General features: G+C 50.0%; 6 protein-coding genes across 6 annotated transcripts; 3 read left to right on the top strand and 3 right to left on the bottom strand.

Annotated features, from left to right (window-relative positions):
• Positions 1-89: 89 nt before the first annotated feature.
• KD926_002183 (phosphoribosylaminoimidazolesuccinocarboxamide synthase) lies at positions 90-1152 on the top strand (the record flags this gene model as incomplete). Its single annotated transcript, XM_053093992.1, has 3 exons — positions 90-239; positions 315-690; positions 776-1152. 3 exons carry the CDS (start codon positions 90-92, stop codon positions 1150-1152), a joined length of 903 nt encoding a protein of 300 aa, XP_052951196.1.
• Positions 1153-1327: 175 nt separating this feature from the next.
• Positions 1328-2669, bottom strand: KD926_002182 (CIA30 family protein; the record flags this gene model as incomplete). The annotated part of the gene is made up of 3 exons (XM_053093991.1): positions 1328-2064; positions 2119-2352; positions 2447-2669. The coding sequence occupies 3 exons, from the start codon at positions 2667-2669 to the stop codon at positions 1328-1330; spliced, it is 1194 nt and encodes a 397-aa protein (XP_052951195.1).
• A 1408-nt stretch (positions 2670-4077) lies between these two features.
• On the top strand, positions 4078-5023 carry KD926_002181 (uncharacterized protein; the record flags this gene model as incomplete). Its single annotated transcript, XM_053093990.1, has 6 exons — positions 4078-4157; positions 4218-4325; positions 4386-4556; positions 4617-4743; positions 4803-4893; positions 4953-5023. The coding sequence occupies 6 exons, from the start codon at positions 4078-4080 to the stop codon at positions 5021-5023; spliced, it is 648 nt and encodes a 215-aa protein (XP_052951194.1).
• Positions 5024-7747: 2724 nt separating this feature from the next.
• KD926_002180 (zinc-binding alcohol dehydrogenase family protein) lies at positions 7748-8794 on the bottom strand (the record flags this gene model as incomplete). Its single annotated transcript, XM_053093989.1, has 1 exon — positions 7748-8794. One exon carries the CDS (start codon positions 8792-8794, stop codon positions 7748-7750), a length of 1047 nt encoding a protein of 348 aa, XP_052951193.1.
• A 981-nt stretch (positions 8795-9775) lies between these two features.
• KD926_002179 (putative aldehyde reductase I) lies at positions 9776-10811 on the bottom strand (the record flags this gene model as incomplete). The annotated part of the gene is made up of 2 exons (XM_053093988.1): positions 9776-10412; positions 10477-10811. 2 exons carry the CDS (start codon positions 10809-10811, stop codon positions 9776-9778), a joined length of 972 nt encoding a protein of 323 aa, XP_052951192.1.
• Positions 10812-11918: 1107 nt separating this feature from the next.
• Positions 11919-13627, top strand: KD926_002178 (MFS general substrate transporter; the record flags this gene model as incomplete). The annotated part of the gene is made up of 6 exons (XM_053093987.1): positions 11919-12042; positions 12091-12248; positions 12301-12497; positions 12553-12705; positions 12755-13034; positions 13088-13627. 6 exons carry the CDS (start codon positions 11919-11921, stop codon positions 13625-13627), a joined length of 1452 nt encoding a protein of 483 aa, XP_052951191.1.
• Positions 13628-13715: the final 88 nt, after the last annotated feature.

Raw genomic sequence — 13715 nt, 5'->3', positions numbered from 1 at the left:
GCGAGAAAAGGAATTCCCGATGACTCGCATACTTCTTTCTTTCTTGCTTTTTGCTTCTCTCTCTCCCACGCAATTGACCACCTCCCATCATGTCGACCGCCCTCACCAGCACCGACCTCCAAGGCGCCCTGCCGCTGATCGCGCGCGGCAAGGTCCGCGACCTGTACGAGGTCGACGAGAAGACCCTGCTGTTTGTCGCGTCGGATCGCATCTCCGCGTACGATGTGATCATGGAAAATGTACCTTCCCTCCAAATAAACCGACGGAGACTAGTGCAACCAAGCTAACCCATTCCCCTTTCAATTGGTATCTAGGGCGTCCCCGACAAAGGCATTCTCCTGACCCTCTGCACGCAGCACTGGTTCCGAGTGCTCACGGCCGCCATCCCCTCGCTGCGCACGCACTTCCTGACTCTCGACCTGCCGCCCCAAGTCCCCGAGTCGCTGCGCCCCGTCCTCCAGAACCGCAGCATGCAGGTTCGCAAGCTGAAGATTCTCCCCCTCGAGGCCATTGTTCGCGGCTACATTACCGGTTCCGCCTGGAAGGAGTACCAGAAATCGGGCACCGTGCACGGCATCCCCGTCAAGGCTGGGTTGCAGGAGAGCGAGGCGTTCCCCGATGGACCGATCTATACCCCCAGTACGAAGGCGGAGCAGGGTGATCATGACGAGAATATTCATCCGGATCAGGGTATGTTTTCCCCTTCTTTTCTCTCTGTTATTTCATTTTTCGGGGAAATGGCTCGATAACCCCGGGATTTTTTGTTGTTAATTAGCCGTTGCTATTGTCGGCGAACCGTACGCCTCCATCATCGCCTCCTTGGCCGTGGAATTGTACAAGACGGCTCATGCGTATGCGCTCGAACGCGGCGTGATCATCGCCGACACGAAGTTCGAGTTTGGATTGGACCTGGAGACGAACGGGGTGGTGCTGGCGGATGAGGTGCTGACCCCGGATTCGTCGCGGTTCTGGCCCAAGGATTCGTATGCTATTGGGCGGGGCCAGCAGAGCTTCGACAAGCAGTACTTGCGTGACTGGCTGGTGAGCGAGGGTCTGAAGGGCAAGGAGGGCGTTCGGATGAGCGACGAGGTAGCACAGAAGACGAGTGAGAAGTACAAGGAGGCGTGGGAGAAGTTGACGGGGGGGAATTAGATTGTATTTGCAGACTGAGTGATTGTTTAACTATCGATGAATGGTCCCCGACGCTAGTCGAGGGCTCATTCACTACGAAAAGAAATTCAGATTATATATATTGTGACAACTACCTCAACATGGTATTTTCGTGAGATATAAGGTATGGTACATTCTGAATAAGCATGGTATCTATTTATTTCTCCCACTCGTCACGCAATCCCCGCAAGCCCTTGCCCTTCTGTCCCTGCGCCTGCGACGTTTGATCCGGGTTCTCGGCCGTCGTGTCGCCCTGCCATGCACTTTCGACGCCGTCGTCGACGGGTAGGGCTTCCGCCCCGCAGATCTGTCGCTCCTCGTCAATTTCCGCTCTGCTCATGCCGTTCGTCGCCCAAATCCGGTGGATCCGCAGGTCATACGGTCCATCCACACGGTCCGTAAGGCCGATGCCCACGCTCTTCACGCGCTGACGAATAATCGACGTCTGCGGCTCGACCACAAGGCCGTGGTTGGTGCGGACAAAGGAGTTGAACGGCAATAGAATCGTCTCCCAGCCGGTGGAGCCGGAGGTCGTGGCGCTCGACGACGACGACATGATGGTCGACTCCGGCGGCACATCCGACAGCGAGGCAGGGATACCGCTGGGGTACATGGTGTCGGCGAGCTCGGGTTCCTCGAGGGCCTGGGGCAGCGAGTCTCGGTACATCGAGGGGTCCTGGACGCGGTGGTGGCGCGTGTATAGACGATGCTGGTGGATATCGGTGTCGACGATCGAGTCGGTCTGGATGTTCACGGTGTACCGGCGGCCGTCGGACTTGACGCGCAGCGCGAGGTAGGAATACGGGTCTACGTCCCAGTACAGTCGACCGAAGAGCCAGAAGCCCCGGTCTCTGTTGCGAAAGGCAGCGTATCCTGTCAATTGCAGGCCCGTGCCTCATGGTCAGCGAACGATTCTTCCCCGCACAGCGGCTAGCGGGCTTAACCGACCGGTTCGTTCCACCCTCCAGTTATTGGGAAGCCGCGTGGATATGCTTCCGTGGAATCGAGCGTGCGCCGGAGAGTCCGATCCGGGATCGGAGGGAACGAAATCGAGGCTAGCAGTACTGAAACCGCCGACAGCACGATCGGCCATCGTTTTGCAACCGGCGACGGCGGACTCGTCTTCGAAGTCCATGAGGTAGTAGGGCTTGGTGGGCGTGTGAAGGGCCTCGGAGTTCCAGGCTGCAAGAGAGTCAGATAGTCAGTGGTGGACATCACTATCATCCAAAGACAGAAGAAAAACGAGTGTCATAATTTTGGTTACGTCCGAACGTACCGATTTTCGACAGGCGAGTTAGCTCCGCCGCGCTGCGTTTCATGAAGCCGGCCGGTTTGGCGGCCAAACATCTTGCCGTAGGAATCATGATGCTCGATGTGGTGAGTGAAAAGTAGTCTGAGTAGTTGTAGGGATTGGGGGCGAGTGAAGGGCGACTGGAGAGAAAAAGACCCCCTGGTGGAGGAAGAACGAAGATCGCTGGAGTCTCGGATGCTTTTCGCATGACGTCGCGTGGTTGTCTGGCCGCCGTCACCGCCTTCCGAGTTGGGCGGGATGAACTATATCTCGGCCTCAACATCATCTGGCGCGGTGGCAGACGGCCGGTGGATCAAAATTAAAAACATAGTGAGGAAATACGTTCGGTTCGAGTAGCAGTAGAGCCGTAGGTAGTAGGAAGTGGTGCAGCGACGGCGCGGAGGAAGAAAGTTGGAGGGAGTGGTGTTGGCCTGTCCAACACCTCAGGCACCCGTTCCTTCCTAAGGCGCCACCACTACGCCCATGTGAACTTACCCAGCCCTAACAGAGAAGGGAAGAGTCACCGCGGTGGCTCTACTCCCCATCTCAAGTGTTGCTCTCGATTCTTCAAGGATAAAGGGGATAGTTGAAAGATGAGCTCGGCCCTTCCGTCCCAGAGATGTCGGACGTCTGTTGCATCCCTTGTAGCTATGTAAACCATGCAATCCATCCCATTCTACCTGCCTGCTGCCGAACGGTATTCCGTCCGTAAGTCATGCTGCTGTGCGCTCCAAAAGAGAGTTCGCCGGGTGTCTAGGTAATGTTCTGTCACTCCTGGTAAAGCGACATCCCCGGTATAATACTGCTACGAAGCTAGCCCTAACTTCTTCGCTCGGAGACATCGTTCACTACGAACTTGTCAGAATTCTGGAAACACAGCCCAGATCAAGATGCCTTCTATGATGTATGCACCGGACCTACATTCTGGGAGTTTGCTCTGGAAGCTGGAAGAAATTAGGCGAGAAAGGAGGGTGGTTTACCGGAACGATTCGGCCGGCACATGCCAACACCGGCCCTCGAGCTTCACTAATCGCCTCCAAGCCCTGGCCTTTCCAGCTGGACGAAGTCCTGCATTACGTTTCTGATTTATCAAAGCTCACAATGAACACATTGTCTTCCAATGGCCCAGAATCCCCTAGGCACCAGTTCCCCGCCTCCTTCATTGTACCTCGAGCAACGGATTCCCAAAGGTTGGGGATTTCTTGTACCAAGTAACATTGCTTTGCCTGCCAGTACCATTCTTCTCGTTCATTGAAGGTACTGGCCCCGATGTGATGACCCCCGTATGATTCCCAGGTACTCAAGAAACGTGACTCCATAGGCCGTAGAGTTTCGTTAACTAGATATGCAAACCATATTCATCAGCGCTGTTTGACTCACACCGTCCCCGTCTCTGTCGTAATCTCTCTTCTCTTCTCATTTCTCTCTCCTTCTTCCATCCATCCTCTCTTCACCAACACTCTGATCATCGTCCATCATCGCCCACCACAACTTTACTATCTGAGCAAGAACTACCTGCATCTGATTACCTGGCCTTAGCTCCTAACATGGATCCCCCCCAAGAAAGTAGATCCGCTCATTACCCACAAGGAGATTTTACTACTTTAGAATACCAAATGCCCGTAGAGAACTACGGCCCTACCGATCAATATAGGCAGGATTTCTACCTTGTCGACTGGAAGAATCACGTTGGGAAGTAAGTATATAATCCATCTTTCGTGTTCAAGATTCCGATACTAACACAGAAGTTGCGTAGCCTGCCATTTACAACCTTCGGATACCAATTGTCTGTGGAGTTCTACGCCCCTCCCGATCAATATACGCAGGATTTCCATCCTGTCGACTGGCAGAATCAAGTTGGGAAGTAAGTGTTTAATCTATCCTTAGTGTTCAAGATTCAGATACTAACACAGAAGTTGCATAGCCTGTCAATATATATGGGCGAGCAGTATTTCACTCAACCCAGCCAACCCGCTCATCGCCCGCATGGACATCCTGCACCCTTTGGATTCCAAAATCCCGTGGTAGACCACGGCCCCACCGATCGAAATGCGCAGGTTTTCTATCCTGTCGCTTACCGGATTCACGTCGGGAAGTAAGTATATAATCCATCCTTAGTGTTCAAGGTTCAGATAATAACACAGAAGTTGCATAGCTTGCCAAGAAATATGGACGAGCAGACTATGAAGAAGGCGCTGCGAGAAATCTTCGACCCTATCGGGAGATGCTTTATCACGGTTAATATCTATCAGAAGTACCCGACTGCCTTCGTGCAGTTTACAGTGAGCCTTTTCCCTTGTTCTATAATTTTAGATACGTATGTATTCTAACTTGGGAACAGGCGTTACAAGACCTTCAGATGGCGCTGGGTTTAAATAACGCGTGCAATGTTGGCGAGCAGGTTTTGCGGATCGAGGCCGCCAAAGGTCCGCGTAAGTGCCAAACAATATTGATCAATTCTGGTTAGAATTTCTATCTAATGGAATATTAGGAAACGGGAAAAAGACTCCTATTTATAGGAAGAATGTGAATGGAGAGTTGGAAAAGTGGAATGGGTATTAGAGGGAGGAAGTGGAAGTGGAAGTGGAAGAGGAAGAGGAAGGGGGAGGACATTTGAGTCATGCCTTTTTGTGATCTGTTTTCATGTTCTCTCTCTGTGTTCTGGTGTTGTATACCCCTATCGGAGTTCAGGGATGGGGTTCTCTCTCCTTTTTCTTTCATTTTCATTGTTCATTTTCATTGTTCATTATTCATTGTTCATTGTTATTTTTTCTGTCTTTCTGTTCTTCCATGTTTCTTTTTCCAATTAAGTTTCTGCAGCAGGTAGGAAATTGATACCCCAAGGGACACTTTCCACAGCTTATTTGTTCTTACCCGTAGAGGGTGCATATTTCATAGCCACTTGTAAGACCAGTGTGCCTGCGAATTAGCAAACCACTAGATCGTAGACTTAGGAGGGCGCCTTTTCTCTTTTCCTCGTTCACCCATCTTTTGTCTTTAGTGACCACTACTAATCCCTCCAGCAGGTCAATTCACTGTGGATATTGTGTCATTTGAAGTTGTATATTGCCTTCACCCTAATCTATGTGGCAGATACAGATCTTTGCAAAGGATGGATGACTTCCAACACTTGCTAGTAGTGCATACTATCACATCACATTCGATATTACAACTTTATGCTCTATTGAAGTTTCTGCGCGCCCTCTTCCTCAGAGTACAGCCCGCAGGATAAAAACTTGCATCTACGTATAAAGTGCTGATATAGAGAATTTACAAGGAAATTCGGAGGAAGATTTTGATTGTGTTCTTTAACTGCCAATTTCATGAGACATTGTTGCGTTAGCGAAGAATGTAGATCTTACGGATAGAGAATATGGGGCTTAAGGATACCTAAGGCAGCCTGGACACAGGTCAATGAATGTAGTATGGTCCTACGATTTGGCTGATGACTTGATGAATAAGAATTGCAGAACGGTTTATGCAATAAGTATCCACGTCGATCTTTTATTTGCCATTCTCACCTGGTCTTTCCCCAAAGAGGTCTCCCCTTCGTTCTCATATCTTACATCCACCTGCGTACCTTCCTCTCTTTCTTTCGTCCCGTGACCAGTAAGTAACTCTGCCGTCTTCCCTTCCCATCTTTCGTCCTTTGAGTCATTCCCAGGCAGGCAACAATGTTACGCCCCTCAGTCACCCTGTATGGAGGCCGTACTGCAGTAATCAATTCGTTTAATCCGTAAACCATGGAATCTCCTCGGGCTCGCTTCTGCAGTGAGTCAACGGAGGGGACCCCACAGCATGCAAGGGGGTGTATTTAGAGTTGGTCAAAAACAGGGCATACCTGCTATAGATAAAGGGTTGCAACTTATCCTACGTGCCTTTACGCAATAGTTGTTGGGGTGGTGGCGACGGGGATTCGAGGGAATGGGAGTATAAATCTATCCGTTTTAGGAAAGTGCCAGGGTGTACATTTCCGCCTTCCCTTCTACGGGATTCGGCGTTCGGTTCTTTTTTCTGCGGTCCGAAAATCTTAGTAATAGAGAATTATGTACCTATGTTTGTGAGAATATGCATTCAAAACACCCTAGGCGTTGAGGAGTTTATGCCGTCCGAACAGACCGACCAGCAGTCAATATCACTCCTCGAATTTGGATTATATTTGATTTTTGTTCTTTTTATTTCCAAATATTTCCTCTTCTAAGTATTTCGTGAGAAGCTTTTTTTAGTCGACGCCGGCGCCGGTGAATGACATGGCAAATCCCATACCGGAACGATCTTGGGACTCGTAACAGCGAATCTGTTGCTTCTCTACAATCCCTCTGCTAAAGTTCTTGCTTTTAAGAATCTACTGGCTTACTCTCAGAGGTCCATATTCCCAAATAAGACTAGTCAGACGTAACTCACGACTGCAGATGATTCGCAACTGAACACTTTGCCTAGAAAGAGCGGCTAGCTGATATCTCGGAATAGCACCAGAACTTAAGCGCATGCTCTACAGATCATGTACATGTTTTGAAAGATATATGACAATTGAGGATTCATACACAGTGATCGCCACTGAGATGCTGTATGCTCATACAGCCAAATCCGAGCTGAGGTGCAATTAAACCTCAGCCCTATCCCCATTTAGCCTAAACCCACACGACGATATAAAGCTAAAACCATCGACGTCATGGACTTATACCTCTGAAAAGATAACATGGATGTGTAGCATTGATCTTCGATGCAAAGGTAGTAATAGTCATATCATGCATGGTCTACATTGGCGTTTCATCAGCTCTTATCTCAGCTGCAGTACAATATCTATTCAGGAGGGTGATTGTGGCGTGTCTACATGAGAGGCCGGTGTTGTCTAGGACATGGCAGGGATCCAGGATATATGTCAGAAGTTGATAGCAGCTTTCCCAAAGATCAATAAGGGTTAAATTGGACAAGACCATAATCATTGACAACGGTGTCAGAAAATCAACGAATTTACTCGTCCCCGAGACCTAAGCCCAACAGCCCCATTGGGAGACAAAGCGCAGTGTCAATTTTCTTACAAGATAACTAACACAGGTAAATCATTTCATGTCGTAGATCTATCGGAAGCAGAAGATGAATATCTCTATTCTGAATTATTGAATACTATCTGTGGATATAAACGGAGTTTTCGCATAACCTCAATGCCTGATCAAACTCGTACAATTTTGTTAAAGATTATACATATTCCAGGGACAATAGCCATTCCCAAACATACATCAAAATCATAAAGAATTGAAAGAAGCAGCCCTAACAATCAAGGCTTCAAGCAGTCTCCGCAACGCGATACACCAACTTCTCCCCGCTGACCTTACCCTCCTGCATCGCCTTCATGCCATCCAACACACCGCGCAAACCACCAGGGTTCACCTTAAGAGGGTGCGGCTTGACCTTGCCCTGCGCCAACAGCTGCTCAGCCGTAGCCCAGAACTTCTTCGCGAACTCCATGTTCTCCGGCTTCGCGGCGAACGGAATATCACCGAACATGAAGTCCTGGCCGAGGATAGTGTAACCTAGCGTCCAGCGGTCGTTGACGTTCTCACGCTCGATCTTCACGACCAGAAGGGCCGAGTACTCGCCTCCCTCGGTGGAGAGGGCCTCGTCGCAGAACTTAGCGCTGGACTCGACGGAGATGGTATCGAAGACGTATTTGAGGTTGTTGTTCGTGACCTTGCGGATCTCAGCGGCCGCGTTGGGGTCGTTGTAGTCGAAGACAGCATCCGCGCCGAGACTCTTCACCAGGTCGAAGTTGCGTGGCGAGCAAGTCGTCAGGACGGTGTAGCCGGAGAGCTTAGCGAACTGGATAGCAAGGGTACCGGTGGCGCTTGAGCCGCCGTAGATAAGCACGGGGATGTTCTCGGTCGTGGGCTGCGTGGGCCACGCGAGCTTCAAGCTCTGGTAGAGACCCTGGCCGACGGTGCTGATTCCGACGCCGAGGGTAGAGGCCTCCTCGAAGCTCAGGTTCTCCGGGATCTTCATCTGCAGGTCGCCCTTGGCGGTGATGTATTCGGCGAAGGTGCCGTCCTCGTGGTAGACGGCGTTGGAGCCGTGGACGAAACCGCACACGCGGTCACCCTTCTTGAAAGGCTTGGTGACGTCCTTGCCGACGGCCTCGACGACACCGGCGTAGTCGCAGCCGACGACGGGGCCGGGAGGGGCGAGGAAAGCGACGTGCTTCCAGTCCGTGGGGTTCAGGGCCACGGCGACGGTCTTGACGAGGATGTAGTCATCGCGGAGGACGGGGATGGCACGGTCGGTGACGAGGTCAGCGTGCTTGGGGGTGGTGATGACGACAGCCTTTTGGGTAGACATGGTGGTGGTTGTAGAATGAATTAGTTGGATAATTAATTATACAGGGTGGGGATATAGAGAAGGATCTCTGCCTCGACTTCCAGCGAAGCGCTTATATTATAAGGTCGAAAGATGCTAGAATTCAACTGAACAGCACCGAAGCAAAAACAATTGAGATTACAAATGCAATTGAGAACTTCAATGGCTTTAAGACAGGAAAGCGATTAGTGAACACTACCCCCACTAGAGTCTCTACGTCATGAAGGATGACTGTCGGGACCAACCAAAGTCTGCAGGATGTTGAAGATGACCCACTTAGGACCGAGTCAATTTGGCACAAATTTCAACCCGCGTGTTTCGTGGTGATTGGTGATGCTTGATAAGCACATTTCTTTGAGAATTGGGAACTAAGCTATTCAAAATGTTTGCCGAGGTTCGAAATAGTAAAAGATCTGAAGAATACTTCCGGGGAAAAGTTGGATATTGTAGCCAATGATTCTACTATATGAAGCTCGATAAAACAGTTCTAGGAAACAAAAATTGGCTTGTTACTATATGCTCAATAATGCGAGCTTTAAAGGGTAACAATCCTTACTTTTTTCCCCTTCATGCCACTTATTGAATAAGATGAGTCTCGCAAGGAGAACCGGCAATTGATCCCAACCGGGTGGCTGGCTGCATGTAAAGTCCCAAAGCAGTTTAGACTCCGCACGCCCAAGTGGATCATTGCAGACGATCCCCGCAGGGATCCCGAAGCAGGAGATTTCGAGAAGTTAAGATTCTTGAGTTCCGAAATGATTACCTCTGTCGGGTTGGTAATCGAGCCGACAAGTCGTCCAAAAATGAGAGCGCACTGGAAAAATCAAGAAGTGCCATCGTGAATACCGATGACGACTGCCGTTTAGAAAGCGGCGATGCCCAGCTGCTACAACATGCAGTAAAAACAATCGATCTATTCATAAAAGCCACCAAATATATACAGGAAGAATCTATACCCTTTTTCTAGACCGTGAACTTGGTCTTGTTGACCTCACCAGCTGCAGCCGCAGCCTTCCGGACTTCCTCCTCCCCAACTTCCTCGAAAATATCATATCCCCAGAACGCAGGGAAGTTAAATCTCTTGTGCTTTTCCAACGACGAGAGCTTAGCGAACGCATCCTCCGGCAGTTGGCGAACCTGCAAGTTCGCAGCAATTCGCGAGGGCGTCACGCTCTTCGACAGGACGACTGTGCCGCGCTGCACACCCCAGCTGGCAAGGAGAGGACCCGGATCAAGGCCCAGCTCGCCCGCGACGGAGTGCACCAGGTGATCATCAACGGTGCGTGGCTCGCCATTCTGGTTGTTTCCGAGAGGGGAGTAGGCCTCCACGATGATTCCTTTACTTTGACAGAAGCGCAGCAGATCGGGTTGTTGTAGGTAAGGGTGGGCTTCGATTTGGTTCGCGGCGGGGACGACGCTGACTTGGCTGAGAAGTTCTTCGAGTCGGCTGACGTTGAAGTTGGACACACCGATGGCGCGCACCTTACCCGTGGACAGTAGCTTTTCCATAGCTTTGTAGGTGGTGATGTAGTCGACGTCGGCGAGTTCGAAAACTCCGTCGGAGTTGAGGGGGAACCATTTGTCGCCGCCTTTAAAGGCACTGGTTATTCAACGTTAGTTCGTGGCGATGCATGATGAGTATAGACCGAACAAGACATCCATACCAAGGCCAATGCATCAAGTAGAGATCAACATAGTCCACACCCAAATCCTTCAACGTCTTGTCCAACGCCGATTCAACGTCCTCCGGGGCGTGTTTTGTGTTCCACAGCTTGCCGGTGATAAAGATCTCCTCACGCGCGACACCGGACTTGCGAATGCCATTACCAACTTCAGTTTCGTTGCGGTAAATGGCTGCGCAGTCGATATGACGATAGCCTTGCTTCAAAGCCACCTCAACGGCGTTTTCAACCTCGAGAGGTTTGGCCTGCCATGTTCCAAATCCCACGGCGGGAATCTTGGCACCAGTGTTGAGTGTGAAATGTGTTGGAAGAGACATGATGTTGAAAACAGTTATCGAAGGTGATTGAGAGCTAACCCCATCGGCGATTGCCTGGTTTCTTAAAACATAGTGTCGTCGCATCGCATCTCCGACATGTCGACGTGATGGCGGAAAAGTGGTGGAGGTACTCAGATTTCCGACATCCCGTCTTGCTAGTGAGGGCGAGCGGATAAGAATAAACCAGCTAATCCGCCGACATTCTCACGCTAAAGAGCAAAGGATTCTGATCTGCAGGCAAAGGTGGGTATCTGGGGAGAAACTCCGCGTTCTTGCGGGTTATTTTCGCTGTCACGTCCATTCAGTCGGCCATCTGCCCAGTTTCCCCGCAGAATCAATGTTGACCTCGGATATGAGACTCTGGAGTAAGGAAAGTCCAATGCGTCATGTAAGACACCGCTGCACTAGTTTCGTCGTGCGATAGGAAAACCTGGTAACGGCCGGATTTTGATCCGATTTATGACGGAGAAACGGCACATGTAGATTGGCACATCCAGTTCTAGGATTCTAGAGAACCCTATTTCTTGTCATTAACAAATGCCACTGCTGGTGAACAGCTGATCATCTTGGCAAATGCTTGAGAAAAGCTTGGGGGATCTCTGTTCACTTCACAGCCTCAAGAATGGCAAAGCACCGTAAATGAAACAAAATACTGTGTATCTGCTCAAAAATATTGAACCAAATTCATTCATCTGCTTGCAGGTAGTAGTCACAACGATGATAAGATCACAGTGATCAACACATCCAACCACGGCAAACTAACAGACATAGCGGAGACCGTGTGGAGACTGATCCTTCTCCGCAGTCTACCCCGGCCATGTTGGCGTGGAAAACAGACGTGACACCTTGGGGAGTCCGGAGAAACCTAGAAAAGGTATATTAGGCCCTCCGCCAGCTTGCAAGCAGAAAGTCCCGAAAGGAATCCATGTCCTCTGCTGGAAGAGGCTCTTGTTTTTTTTACTCCTCTTTCTGGCTTGTCATCTTTGTTCGCTGCGTGTGAAAGGCTGCCTTTTTCTCTTTCTGTTTTAATTATCCCTGGCTGAAATTGAGTCAATCCCAGAACCAATTCAAACGAAAATAAGCGACCTTTACTTGGATGCCAGCACTATGGCAGACCTTGACTTGAAATCCACCTCACACCATGTTGAAGCAAGCGCCAAACAAATAGATGGACAGGACATACTGTTCGACGGCTTGTCTGATAAAGAAACCAAAGCTTTGGAGAAGCGCCGTAAGATGCCCATCCGGAAGAAGCCACTCAGATACTAACTGTTCACAGTGGTGCGCAAGATCGACTTACACCTGATATCATCTCTCTTCCTTCTCTTCATATTCAACATCCTAGATCGCTCCAACATTGCCAATGCTCGTCTTGGAGGAATGCAGGAGGACTTGGGCCTCTCAGACACACAATATCAAACAGCCGTGGCTATTATGGTATGCTTCTAACCATGGAAGTGGAAGAATGAAGCTGACAGATTGGTCACAGTTCGTCGGTTATCTTCTAGGTCAGGTACCGAGTAACATTCTCTTGACTCGGTTGAAGCCATCGCGCTACCTGCCAACGGCTATCTTCATTTGGGGAGGCATCTCGTTGTGCATGGCAGCGACAAAGAACTTTGCTGGCGTCATGTGTGTGCGTGTCTTTTTGGGATTTGCGGAATCTCCGTTTTTCCCTGGAGCTTTGTAAGTGACCGGCAGCCCGATCTTGTCAGGTAATCCGTCTAACACATTTCTGCAGACTATTGATCAGTTCCTGGTATAAGCCTTCGGAAATCGCCGTACGTGTGGCAATCGTTTACTGTGGTAACACAATTGCCAATGGATTCGGTGGTATGCTTGCCGCTGGTATAATGAGTGGGCTGGATGGCAAGGGAAACCTTGCGGGCTGGAGGTATGTTCACTGTGTCGGTCAGACTAGAACACTGCTAATGAATGCACAGATGGCTATTCATTATTGAAGGGGCAGGCACTATGGTGGCCGGAGTACTCGCAGTAGCTCTGCTCCCTGACTTTCCTCGATCTGGGCAGCGAAAATGGTTGAACGAGCAGGAGCAACGGTTCGCAGAATGGCGTCTTGCTCGCGAGGCAAACGACGAGGTCGATGAAAATGGCTCCGTCAAAGAGGGCCTGAGAGACGCAGTGATGGACCCCAAGGCTTGGCTTCTCATTCTCATCCAAGTCTGCCAATTGTCTTCGCAGACATGGACATACTTCTTTCCCGTGAGTCACTGTATCCTCGACACTTGATAACCATAGGTGCTAATTTACAACAGACAATCGTTAAAACCCTGGGCTTCAACAACATGATCACTCTCTTGATCACAGCACCAGTATACGTCTTTGGCTTCATCACCGCGCTCGGAAACTCCCTGATCGCGAACCGCACCAACCAACGCGCAATTCTTATTGTCTGGCCGCTCTGTGTCGATATAGTGGGTAACATCATGGTCATTTCGTCGCAAGCAACAGCCGTCCGCTATGTGGGAATGTTCCTCATGTGCGCCGGGTCTTATTCAGCTTTTAACGTCGTCCAAGCGTGGATTGCCAGCACTATTCCTCGCACAAGAACCAAACGAGCAATTGTGTACGCTCTGGTCAACTTGTTTGGCAACTCGTCCAATATCTACGGCTCATACTTCTTTCCCACATCGGATTCACCGCAATATAGACCCGGAGGAATCATCTTGTCTTCCTTTGCGGCTGGCGGAATCGTGATGTCCTTGTTGCTCGCTGCCTATTTGTATTTCTTGAACGTCAGAGCACGAAAGGCAGAGGAACAGGACGGTCAATCACGCTACAAGTACGTTTGGTGATCGAATTATGATAATGATGTTGTTATGAATGATTTAACTTGGTTTTTCGGGCCGTCTCTCATAGAGTTGTATGGGTATCTAGTGTCAC

The sequence above is a fragment of the Aspergillus affinis genome (genome assembly GCF_023601865.1).
Source record: "Aspergillus affinis strain CMG 70 chromosome Unknown NODE_146_length_83852_cov_87_229114, whole genome shotgun sequence".
Classification (NCBI taxonomy): Eukaryota; Fungi; Ascomycota; class Eurotiomycetes; order Eurotiales; family Aspergillaceae; genus Aspergillus; species Aspergillus affinis.
The sequence above is the reverse complement of the archived record's forward strand: the minus strand, read 5'-3'. Positions and strand labels throughout refer to the sequence as shown.